At 43.5% G+C, this 13252-nt stretch overlaps 1 protein-coding gene across 5 annotated transcripts in view; it reads left to right on the top strand.

The window, feature by feature from the left end:
• Positions 1-13252, top strand: part of LOC129846970 (sodium channel protein type 8 subunit alpha-like) — a 116728-nt gene that overhangs the window by 12563 nt on the left and 90913 nt on the right. For all 5 annotated transcript variants that reach the window (XM_055914799.1, XM_055914801.1, XM_055914798.1 and 2 more), the window contains exons 3-5: positions 9608-9726; positions 10101-10190; positions 10313-10441. In XM_055914799.1, coding sequence (XP_055770774.1) covers positions 9608-9726; positions 10101-10190; positions 10313-10441 — 338 coding nt within the window. The remainder of the gene's footprint in view (positions 1-9607; positions 9727-10100; positions 10191-10312; positions 10442-13252) is intronic.

The following is a 13252-nucleotide window of genomic DNA, read 5'->3' as shown; positions in this document are numbered from 1 at the left end:
AATAGGAAGCCGAGTCTAGATTTAATTTTGTATTGGAGATGCTTGATGTGAGTCTGGAAGGAGAGTTTACAGTCTAACCAGACACCTAGGTATTTGTAATTGTCCACATATTCTAAGTCAGAACCGTTCAGAGTAGTGATGCTGGACGGGCGGGCGGGCAGGTGCAGGCAGCGATCGGTTGAAGAGCATGCATTTAGTTTTACTTGCAATTAAGAGCAGTTGGAGGCCACGGAAGGAGAGTTGTATGGCATTGAAGCTCGTCTGGAGGTTTGTTAACACAGTGTCCAAAGAAGGCCAGAGGTATACAGAATGGTGTCGTCTGCGTAGAGGTGGATCAGATAATCACCCGCAGCAAGAGCGACATCATTGATGCATACAGAGAAAAGAGTCGGCCCGAGAATTGAACCCTGTGGCACCCCCATAGAGACTGCCAGAGATCCGGACAACAGGCCCTCCGAATTGACACACTGAACTCTATCTGAGAAGTAGTTGGTGAACCAGGCGAGGCAGTCATTTGAGAAACCAACCATATATATACACTACCGTTCAAATTTTGGGGTCACTTGTTTTTGAAAGAAAGGCACATTTTCTGTCCATTTAAAAGAACATCAAATTGATCAGAAATACAGTGTTGACATTGTTATTGTTGTAAATGACTATTGTAGCTGGAAACGGCTGATTTTTATGGAATATCTACATAGATGTACAGAGGCCCATTATCAGCAACCATCACTCCTGTGTTCCAATGGCACGTTGTGTTAGCTAATCCAAGTTTATCATTTTAAAAGACTAATTGATCATTAGAAAACCCTTTTGCAATTATGTTAGCACAGCTGAAAACTGTTGTACTGATTAAAGAAGCAATAAAACAGGCCTTTAGACTAATGAGTATCTGGAGCATCAGCATTTGTGGGTTTGATTACATGCTCAAAATGGCCAGAAACAAATGACTTTCTTCTGAAACTCGTCAGTCTATTCTTGTTCTGAGAATTGAAGGCTATTCCATGCGAGAAATTGCCAAGAAACTGAAGATCTCGTATAACGCTCCCTTCACAGAACAGTGCAAACTGGCTCTAATTAGAATAGAAGGAAGAGTGGGAGGCCCCGGTGCTCAACTGAGCAAGAGGACAAGTACATTAGCGTGTCTAGTTTGAGAAACAGACACCTCACAAGTCCTCAACTGGCAGCTTCATGAAATAGTACCAGCAAAACACTCAACGTCAACAGTGAAGAGGTGACTCCGAGATGCTGGCCTTCTAGGCAGAGTTCCTCTGTCCAGTGTCTGTGTTCTTTTGCCCATCTTAATCTTTTATTTTTATTGGCCAGTCTGAGATATGGCTTTTTCTTTGCAACTCTGCCTAGAAGGCCAGCATCCAGGAGTCGCCTCTTCACTGTTGATGTTGAGACTGGTGTTTTGCAGGTACTATTTAATGAAGCTGCCAGTTGAGGACTTGTGAGGCGTCTGTTTCTCAAACTAGACACTCTAATGTATTTGTCCTCTTGCTCAGTTGTGCACCGGGGCCTCCCACTCCTCTTTCTATTCTGGTTAGAGCCAGTTTGCGCTGTTCTGTGAAAGGAGTAGTACACACATATGCTGATGCACCAGATACTCAACTAGTCTAAAGATGGTCCGTTTTATTGCTTCTTTAAATCAGCACAACAGTTTTCAGCTGTGCAAACATAAACTGCCTCACAACTGCCTCACAGTGTATCATGATTTAGGGCAGCCACCACATATGCTCCACTTGGTATGCATACACTTCATATATTATCTCCCATTTAGCATAAGTCAAATGGTTGCATCCCCTACCAGCCCAGGACACCAGTTCAGTTCCCCTTTCAGTTTAGGCCCTGTCCCCTCTCCCCTCAGCTTCCCCCCTCAGTGTAACCCTAGCCTGGGTCTGTCCTTATAGGGCAGGAGAAGAGGGGAGGGGGTGGCTGCACCTTGAGGGGCTGGGTGTTCTAGCCTGTAAGAGAATCTGGGGCCCGCAGGGCTATAGAGACCCACTCAGCACGATCGTCCCAGGGACACAGCCAGTCACAAGAGGTGTGTGTATGTGCTCTGCCTCCTTCCGAGTTTGTGTGTACCTCCTTTTTTAGTATGTGTGCCTCCTGTGAGCTAAAAATCCATGGACTTTTACAGTGGCAGCCATAGGAGGGGTGATGGTGTGGTACAATAACCCCTCCTCCTTCCTCCCCTCTTCCTTACCCCTTTGCCCTGGCCTATCGGTTATGCTTAGCGCTCTCCTTCGCCTGCCTCTGCTCACTTTCTCCATTGATCTCCTCTCCTCCCTGTCCTTGAGGAGGGACAGAGGTAGACTCGTTCATCGGGTGGTGGTCAGGGCTCCCTCATGCACATCTCTCTCATGTCTGGAGTTGCGTCTCTGACCTCCCTCCCTAGATCCCTGTGTGTGTGCTTGTGTAAGAGTGAATGAGTGTGTGTGTATGCATGTATGCTGTGACACCTCTCCCTCACTCTGCCCTGCCAAGGTCAGTTACCTTTGTCTCGCATACCGTAGGCCGTGCTGTGTGTGTGTGTGTGTTTTTTTTTTCACACTATGAAAAATACACACACTATGCTATTTTCAAATTAAACACAATACCTTGCTCTTGTTAAAGCTACACACACAGGACAATAGGCATCCCCCTCCTCAGCCATTCAGAGCATTTTACTACCTACCTTCCTCCCCCTTCTCATCCACACCTATGCCTTTTATGACACCTATGGGAGCCCTGGCATACATATTCATGTGTCACCTCAATACTTCCTCCTCAATCTCTCTACCTCTTCTCTCTCTCTACCTCTCCTCTCTAGGTTTTTCATCCTCTACTCTACTTGACCGCCAATTCCCCCCTCCCCTCCTTCTCTTCCCACACCCTTACATGTGTCCATGTGGTGTGTGTATGTCAGTGTGTGTCAGTGTGTGCCTGTGTGTGTGTGTGTTGCTGTCAGCTGCAGTGAAATCTAATCACAGCACTTAAGCATCAAGTAAAGGGGTGGGGGGTGGGGGGGGGGGGGGGGGGGGGGGGGAGAAGTGCAGTTGCTGCTGTTCCTGTTCTCCCCTAGCTGTGATGGGGGAAAGGATAGGAATGGAGAGGAAAGGAAGAGAGACAGAAGAGGAGAGGGAGAAAGAGGAGTGGAGGAGAAAAGAGAAGAGAAAAGTGGAGGAAAGAGGAGAGGAGAGGACTGCATGGGCATCTGAAATGTCTGGAGTGATTAGGAAGGCTAAAAGCTTCAGGAGTTACACAGGTTGTGTGTGTGTGTGTGCATGTGTGTGTAAGTGTGTGTATGTGTGCTTGCGTGCAAGCGTATGTGCGCGCGTGTGTGAGAGTGTGACATTGTGTGTGTGTGTGTGTTGGAGATGGGGTTCAATTTAAGTTGTACAAGTGCTTGTGTATTGGAGACGCCTCAGTGAACTCTGTGTGTATGTGTCAGACAAACGTCCAGGGCCTGAGGGGTATACTACAAAGCAGAAGCAAGGAGTTAGCCAGCTAACTTGCCTAAATAACCTGAAATAACTTTACATTTATTAGAAATATATTCTTTAAACTTGCCATGGTCTAATTCACTCAACAACCAAAAGCACATATCGAAGTTTAGCTTTCGTACTGAATCAGAAAATGAATAGTTATTGTTGTTTATCAAAGTTAACTGGCTAACTCATTGATCTTGCTTTGTAGTATACTCCTCTAGAGGCTATACTCTAAGAAAAAAGGTGCTATCTAGAACCTAAAAAGGTTATTTGGCTGCCCCCATAGGAGAACACTTTGAAGAACCCTTTTTGGTTTCAGGTAAAAACCACAGAGGGTTCTACCTGGAACCCAAAATGGTTCTTCTACCTGGAACCAGAAATGGTTATCCTATGGGGACAGCCAATAACCCCTTTTTCTAAGTGTACATAGAAATGTTAAACTAGGCAATACTGCATTATTGGATGTTTCATACAGCAAACATAGCCTGTTTAGCATCTGCAGTAGCTTTAGCCTGGTTGTCAGATCCGTTTGTGCTTCAGACAACTATGCCTCTCCCCTGTTGGTCGTTATTTGACGTCATAACGAAGACACGCTCACTAAAGCTGAAACAGGTCTGGTGTAGCGTTGACCCTTGCAAACCATTCTATCTCTATGGTGTAACCAGTATCTCTCCTGCTAGTCATTCTATCTCTATGGTGTAACCAGTATCTCTCCTGCTAGTCATTCTATCTCTATGGTGTGTATAGCATTGAACCTTGCTTGTCATTCATTCTCTATTACCAACGTCTCTCTCACATGGCAGGCTTCTGTGGTACCAAAAAGACTGGATGAGTAGCAGCCTGACTGGCCATTTCCACTGTCTGCTGCTGATCACACAGAGACAGGGAATAGCCAGAATATGGCCTTTATACACTGGTATCATTAACCATAGCTAGGTCCCACGTTAGTGACTTCACTCGCTTCCTATCACGCCATGACTTGTATTTTAAAGAGGCACATTTGGGAGTGGGAAGTTATTACATTATGATCCCCCCTTTCGTCTCTCTCGCTCTCTCTCTCTCTCTCTCGTACTCTCTCTCTGGGGTGTAGTAAATTAGAGCGAGGGCTAGGCTTTAGTGCTCTGTCTGAGTCCTTAGTGTCTGATGACACAGCATTCTTCTGTACTGGTCTGAGGAGGAGAGGGGGAGGGAGGGAGTGAGGCAGGAAGGGAGGGAGGGGGGAGCACACCACACCGCACGGGAATGATGCTCCATGGAGGTGGACTGGCTATGTAGTTACATATGTGTGCTGGGTAGGGAGGGAGTGTGTGAGGGAGGGGAGGGGGTGTGGTTGGATAATGATGTGTTAGCATAAATGCTGGTTGTATAAATACCAGCCGGTAGGTTAAGTATAGGGTACACTTTACAGACAGTAATCTGTGACCGTCAACTCTGTATGTGTTAATGCACACGTCTATTAGCCAGGGTTTGCGATGGCTTGTCTCGCTGAATGTTTCTGTATTTGAAGGTCATTGAAGCCTTGGACTATGATTTACACCAAAGTCATTGCTGAGTTCAGGGGTTTAAAGAACAGTCTATGTTAACCCCTCCAGCTGCGGTACTATGTTGTAGCATACAGAGATGCTCCCCCCTCCCTCGGTGATCTACTTTTTATTGTTTCCTCTGCATAACCCTGTCATCTCTTTCTCTCTTTCTCTGCTGCATGCTGCCTACCCATCCCTCCCTCCTCCCTCCCTCTACCCATACATCTCTGCTTTGGCTCTCTCCCCTATGCAGCCCTCAGTGTTTTCTTCTGCATTCCTCCCTCTGCTCCTCCACAATTCCTTCCTCTCTCTCTCTCTCTCTCTCTCTCTCTCTCTCTCTCTCTCTCTCTCTCTCTCTCTGTCTCTGTCTCTGTCTCTGTCTCTCTCTCTCTCTCTCTCTCTCTCTCTCTCTCTCTCTCTCTCACTGCATGCTTCTCCCCCTCCCCCCTTCCTCTTTCTCTCTTAGGTTTTCTCTGCAGCTGCATTCTGCCTCCTATTCCTGCATATGTGTCTTTCTCCTCAAAGCTTCTATTGTGGATGATGAAGCTTGCAGTAGCTTTGTAGCAAGTCAGTCATGAAACGTTCCGTTTACATTGTGTGTGTATACATGTATGTTTGTGTGTGTGTTTGCACATGTATGTTTGTGTGTGTGTGTGTGTGTGTGTGTGTGTGTGTGTGTGTGTGTGTGTGTGTGTGTGTGTGTGTGTGTGTGTGTGTGTGTGTGTGTGTGTGTGTGTGTGTACAAGTATATACATCTTAGTGTGTGTACTGTGTATAGGATCCGTGTCACTCTGTGTGATTGTATGTGTTTATGCATGTGAAGCGGGCTTTTTATTGTCCCACAGACCATGCCTTTGAGAGTCCAGCACACTCATGCACTATACGGTCGATAAGTACAGGACTATTTCAATATGTCAAAGAATCCGAGGCTAGCTAGCAATATATGTAAATTGATTGCAGTATGTACGCCATAGTGGTTGACCTTAATTGAAACACAGGCCTAGCGCATCGGGATTAAACCGTTGTATGATGTGTGTGTGTGAATGTGTGCATGTGTGTGTGTGTGTGTGTGTTTGTGTGTACGTGGAGAACAGATATCACTTTGATAACTGTTTGGGAGCAGCCACCCTCAGAGCGGGGTGGACAACAACCGGATGCATCTGGTGTTCAGGGGAAACGGAAAGAGAGCCTGTGACGCGACCTCCGCTTTAGGACGTTAACACTCCCTCTTAACTCCTCCTCCACATTTACTGGATTTATTGAACAGTGCAGAAGAAAACCTCCCTGTACCAGGACTTTATGGATGATGTGGAGCCAGAAAAGTTAGTGTAGGCACTTACGGTATGGATGATTCTATGCTGGTCACACTTCTGCTGGGACATCTCTTCTCACTCACTCTCACACTCACACACACACACACACACACACACACACACACACACACACACACACACACACACACACACACACACACACACACACACACACACACACACACACACACACACACACACACACACACACACACACACACACACACACACACAGTCTTGTTGTACAGCTAACTTTGTGGGGACACACAATTCAGTCCCATTCAAAAGCAGATTTTCCCTAAACCCTAACCTTAACCCTAAAACCTAACCCTAACCTTAAAACTAACCATAGCTCCTAACCCTAAAACTAACCCTGGCTCCTAACTGTAACCCTTAACCTAATTCTAACCCTAACACTAATTCTAACCCTAACACTAATTCTAACCCTAACACTAATTCTAACCTTAACCCAAATTTCCCTAGAAATAGCATTTGACCTTGTGGGGACTAACAAAATGTCCCCAGTTTCTCTCAGAGTTAACCCCACCACAATCACCCCAGCCCCACTTGGCCGGGGCTCGTTTATGGGTTGGGAGTGGTTGTTGAGAGGCTGGAGTCAGCAGATCCTGGCCTGATCGATGGCAGCATTTGCAGTTCTCTTCCAGTAAGAGCTTTAAGCTGGGAGAGGAAGACAGACATTTGGCCACAGACTGGAGAGAGGGGAGAGCTTCTCTTCCTGTCCCGTCTCCTGTCGTAAGGCAGCCTTTCTATAGAGGTTACTGTAGAGGTGAAACCTAGCCAGGAAAGAAGGAACACACACAGACACTGGGATCTCTTACCATCACTGCCAGTCAGGGGCTCTTAGTTACTCTAACTGGAAGTGGTACAGTAGTTAGGCCAGATGGTGCAAAGGGGTTGGGTACTTATTTAAATGGACAACAAGTTGTTGAAACATGACATTTTCTGGATAAAGGGTTGTTATAAGGCTATTCAGACCTGGGCATTGAATCCCATTATATATTTTTCACGCGTTCTGTAATACTTGTGAAATATGTCTTTACATGAGTAAAAGAGGCTTGTGTATGTGCTAGGTGTCATGGGTGTCATAAAGGACGTACCAAGGCGCAGCGTGAGTTGAGTTCCACATCTTTTATTTAAGTGAAACTTCAAAAAACAATAAACAAACATCGACCGTGAAAGCCGTGGTGCTGAATGCACTTACACAAAACAATATCCCACAAAGCAGGTGGGAGAAAGGGCTTCCTAAATATGATACCCAATTAGAGGCAATGATTACCAGCTGCCTCTAATTGGGAACCATACAAATCACCAACATAGAAGACCAATGACTAGAACACCCCCCTAGTCACGCTCTGACCTAAACACCATAGAGAACCAAGGGCTCTCTATGGTCAGGGCGTGATACTAGGCCTTTAGTGGAAGATACTTTTAAGATCATGGTTGACTTAAGGTTAAGGTTAGAAGTCTTACTCTGTCTTACTATTCTATAATGAGAGAAGATGTTGTGGTTCTCTTTGCTGTTCACCCTGTGCCCTAGAATGTGCATAAAGCACAAGGTTAGACTCAGCACATCTTAGGATAGACCCTGCTCATACCTCAGTATCACATTATACACTGAGTGTTAAAACATTTAAGAACACCTGCTCTTTCCATGACATTGACTGACCAGGTGAATCCAGGTGAAAGCTATGATCCCTTATTGATGTCACTTGTGAAATCCACTTCAATCAGTGTAGATGAAGGTGAAGGAGGTAGGTTAAAGAAGGATTTTTAAATCTTGAGACAATTGAGACATGTATTGTGTATGTGTGCCATTCAGAGGGTGAATAGACAAGACAAACGATTGAAGCGCACCGGTTTGTGTCAAGAACTGCAACGCAGTTCTTGAAATGAGGCTGTTCTGAGGGCAAAAGGGGGAGGGCACAACTCCATATTAGAAAGGTGGTCTTACTGTTTGGTATACTCAGTGTATATTCTCTGTTTATATCTCATATCTCGATATCAGGTGTACGCTCTTGTTGATTGCGTTTGGGAGGAAATTCACAGGGCAGTCCTTATGGTGCCAGGTTAAAGTGGGTTTAAACTTTTAAAGTCGTAATACAAAATAATTATTCTTGCAGTGAAAGGACATGGCAAACTGAAGTAGCAAGTTCCATAAAATAGGTGGAGCCACTCTGTGTGCCCTAAGATTCAGAGATGAGCTCAGGAATTAGATCAGCCAATGAACAGTCAGCTTATATATACCATAGTCATGACTTTCCATTTCTGTTGTCTCAGCATGGGGCCCACAGTGACAGTCTATTATACATGTCCTGTATGTGTCATGACTTGTATTGCTCTTGTTAATGCAACTTACTCTCTCTCTGTCTCTGTCTGTCTCTCTCTTGCTCGCTCTCTCTCTCTCTCTGTCTCTCTCTCTCTCTGTCTCTCTCTGTCTCTCTCTCTCTCTCTCTCTCTCTCTCTGTCTCTCTGTCTCTGTCTCTGTCTCTCTCTCTCTCTCTGTCTCTCTCTCTCTCTCTCTCTGTCTCTGTCTCCCTGTCTCTGTCTCTGTCTCTCTCTCTCTCTCTCTCTCTCTCTCTCTCTCTCTCTCTCTCTCTCTCTCTCTCTCTCTCTGTCTCTCTCTCTCTCTGTCTCCCTGTCTCTGTCTCTCTCTCTCTCTCTCTCTCTCTCTCTCTCTCTCTCTCTCTCTCTCTGTCTCTCTCTCTCTGTCTCTCTCTCTCTCTCTCTCTCTCTGTCTCTCTCTCTCTGTCTCTCTCTCTCTCTCTCTGTCTCTCTGTCTCTGTCTCTCTCTGTCTCTCTGTCTCTGTCTCTCTCTCTCTCTCTCTCTCTCTCTCTCTCTCTGTCTCTGTCTCTGTCTCTGTCTCTGTCTCTCTCTCTCTCTCTGTCTCTCTCTCTCTCTCTGTCTCTCTCTCTCTCTCTCTCTCTGTCTCTGTCTCTGTCTCTCTCTCTCTCTCTCTCTCTCTCTCTCTCTCTCTCTCTCTCTCTCTCTCTCTCTCTCTGTCTCTCTCTCTCTCTCTCTGTCTCTGTCTCTCTCTCTCTCTCTCTCTCTCTCTCTCTCTCTCTCTGTCTCTCTCTCTCTCTCTCTGTCTCTGTCTCTCTCTCTCTCTCTCTCTCTCTGTCTCTCTGTCTCTGTCTCTCTCTCTCTCTTTCTCTCTGTCTCTCTGTCTCTGTCTCTCTCTCTCTCTTTCTCTCTGTCTCTCTCTCTCTCTCTCTGTCTCTCTCTCTCTGTCTCTCTGTCTCTCTCTCTCTCTCTCTCTCTCTCTCTCTCTCTCCACAGACGTTTATAGTCCTAAACAAAGGGAAAACAATCTTCCGCTTCCACGCCACGGACTCCTTGTACGTCATCAGCCCTTTTAGTCTCTTTAGGCGAATAGCAATTAAGATTTTGATACACTCATATCCTTTCAAGTGGTGCATTGTCTTGCTTTGAGATTATGATTTTGTTGTTTATCAGTTGGAAATTACAAAGCACATATATTTATTCTATGTATTGTGCACAATCTTAAGGTTGAAGGAGCTTGTGATTGCGATGTTTTCTTTTGATTGGTTGAAGAAACAGAAAAGAAGTGATACAGGCCAAATCATCCTTGTGCGTTGATCTGGATCTTGTGTCCCACACCATTCTGGAACATCTTCCTTCCTTTGTCCTTTCATCGATGGCATATATGTCATTGTAATGTCTCACAGTATATTCAGCTATGTTGCTACAGTATGTTGATGGGTGGTGGGGTGTATATGGTCAATCTTTTCTTAACTCTCTTCCCTCTCACGGTATTCAGTATGATCATCATGAGCACCATTTTGACCAACTGTGTTTTCATGACGTTTAGTGATCCTCCAGAATGGAACAAGATAGTAGAGTAAGTATTGATTTATAACTCCCTATGTACATTGATAAACTGTTTGTAAAACATTTATAAACTAGTATGCATTTATTCACATATCTCACCCTGTTACTGTTTCTCGTCTTATTTTGCTCTAGGTATACCTTCACAGGTATCTACACCTTCGAATCGCTTACCAAGATTGTGGCGCGAGGCTTTTGTATAGACGGGTTCACTTTTCTACGAGATCCATGGAACTGGCTGGACTTCATGGTGATCTCTATGGCGTAAGTAGTCCACCTCCTCCCTGTATCCCTCTCTCTACACCTACACCTCTCTCTAAAGTTCCATCTCTCTCTGCACCTTCGTCTCTCTCTACACCTCGATCTCTCTCTATACCTCCAACTCTACCAGAGTGACAAGGTTGGGCCAGGCAGGACATTCCATATCAGAGAATATTTCAAAACATGCAAAATAATCCAAGATGTAGAAGCATCTCCAAATACTAATTCAACAGAATATAATTAATTAAACTGAGTCAATCAATCAATTGAACATACAGTATATGTAAGTACAGGTATATTTGTAATGTTGCATTTTATGTGAGTGACACATAAACATATGGATGGGTTTGTTTAAAGAGAAGCCACTTAAATGTTGTGGCTCACTAATTCAATTCTAGAGAGTGACATAGCTCATTGAAATGATGTAGAGCTTATACAGATGTGTAAAATGTATGATGAATGATTACTCTGCTGTTTCTCTCTTTAAAAACAACACGTTGCATAAAGCCACACACAGAACTCAAAGTCAGAATAGAAAATGTTGGTGGGAAAATATCCTACTGAAGAACATGATTTCAAAGAACAGGGATAGCAGTCTCTGAGAATTTGGTAAAGGGAGATTTTGGTGATTGAAAGTTATGCAAATATTGAAATTGTTAGAGTTTGGCAATGACTGATTGCCCTGCGTGAATTTTGCCGCAACAATACATTTTCTCTGATTTATAGGTGTAATATTGTGAAACATTTTGGGCCATATTTTATTTAATATTCTCCCATCTCTTATGTCTTCTCCATCTTATTGTGAGTCCCTCTTATATCAGACTTTCCTGTATGTTAACATCTGAGTATTGTGTTGTTATTTTAAGGGTCAAATAGGGATATGGCGGTAGAGAATATTGTATATATGTATTTCTTTATTTCATTTTACCCCCTATCTTCCTTTCTTTTTCTTTATTTCATTTTTGTATTTTAAGGTTGGGGTCAATTCTGTTTCAATTCAGTCAATTCAGGAAGTAAACTGTACTTCCAATTCCATTTTTTCTCAGTTCTTTTCAATGAGAAAAAAAAATGCATTTGCAATTTCAGTTTACTTATTGAATTGACTGAATTGAAATGGCATTGACCCCAACTCTGCCTTCTGTCTCTCATTCTGTAATGGCTGTTGAGTAACTGTGATCTGAACCACTCTGCAGGTGTATAACAGAGTTTGTAAACCTAGGCAATTTGTCAGCTCTGCGTACGTTCAGGGTTCTGAAAACAATTTCTGTTATCCCAGGTAAGACTATGCATGTGTGTGTGTGTGCGGGCAGGGGAGTCAGGGTGGGTCAGTGTTATAGTGCCTTCAGAAAGTATTCACACCCCTTGACTTTTTGCACATTTTGTCGTATTACAGCCTAATTTTAAAATTGATTAAATTGAGATTTGTGTCACTGGCCTACACACAATACCCCATAATGTCAAAGTGCAATTATGTTTTTAGAATTTTTTACAAATTAATTACAAATGAAAGCTGAAATGTTGTGAGTCAATAATATTCAACCACTTTGTTGTGGCAAGCCTAAATAAGTTCAGGAGTAATAATTTCATTAATAAGTTGCATGGACTCACTCTGTGTGCAATAATAGTGTTAACCATGATTTTTGAATGACTACCTCATCTCTGCATATACAATTATCTGTAAGGTCCCTCAGTCGAACAGTGAATTTCAAATACAGATTCAACTATAAAGACCAGGCAGGTTTTCCAATGCCTCACAAAGAAGGGGACCTATTGCTAGATGGGTAAAAATAAAAAAAGTAGACATTGAATATTTCTTTGAGCATGGTGAAGTTATTAATTACACTTATTGATGGTGTATCAGTACACACAGTCACTACAAAGATACAGGTGTCCTTCCTAACTCAATTGCTGGAGAGGAAGGAAACTGCTCAGGGATTTCACCATGAGGCCAATGCTGACTTTAAAACAGTTACAGAGTAGCTGAGATTGGTTAAACTGAGGATGGATCAATAACATTGTATTTACTCCACAGTACAACCCCTGTTTGCAATAAGGCACTAAAGTAAAACTGCAAAAAAAATGAATGAACCTGAAAGCAAATCCAAGACATGACTGAGTACCACTCATCATATTTTCAAGAATGGTGGTGGCTGCATCATGTTATGGGTATGCTTGTCATTGACAAGGATTAGGGAGTTTTTTTAAGGATAAAAATAAACAGAATAGAGCTAAGCACACACAAATTCCTAGAGGAAAACCTTGTTCAGTGTGCTTTCCAACAGACACGGGACGACAAATTCACCTTTCAGCAGGACAAATTCACCTTTCAGCACAAAGCTAAATATGCACTGGGGTAGCTTAAAAAGACAACATTGAATGTTCCTGAGTGGCCTAGTTACAGTTTTGACTTAAATTGTCTTGAAAATCTATGGCAAGACTCGAAAATGGCTGTCTGGCAAAGGTCAATAACCAACTTGACAGAGCTTGTGAAGAATTTTAGAAAGAATAATGCGCAAATATTGTACAATCCAGGTGTGCAAAGCTCATAGGCCCATATTCTGACCCGAGTTAAATGCCGTAAATGGAATGTAATTCCCTTTTTATGCGCTTTTCTCTCTATGCATATTCTGACCTTGAACTTAAGCATGAGAATAGTATGCTATTCACCCACTATTAGTTTTAGGTGGAGCTTGAATAAATGAAGGTGTGGCGGAGGTGTGTTTAAAGGGGTTCACCTAGGGGTCATGATAGGGGCTGTACCAAATGTTTGATATATTATAATAATTGCTTATGTTGTATTAATAGAAGGGGGGG

The sequence above is a fragment of the Salvelinus fontinalis genome, chromosome 3 (assembly GCF_029448725.1).
Source record: "Salvelinus fontinalis isolate EN_2023a chromosome 3, ASM2944872v1, whole genome shotgun sequence".
NCBI classification, from domain to species: domain Eukaryota; kingdom Metazoa; phylum Chordata; class Actinopteri; order Salmoniformes; family Salmonidae; genus Salvelinus; species Salvelinus fontinalis.
This window is presented reverse-complemented; position numbering and strand designations above follow the sequence as displayed.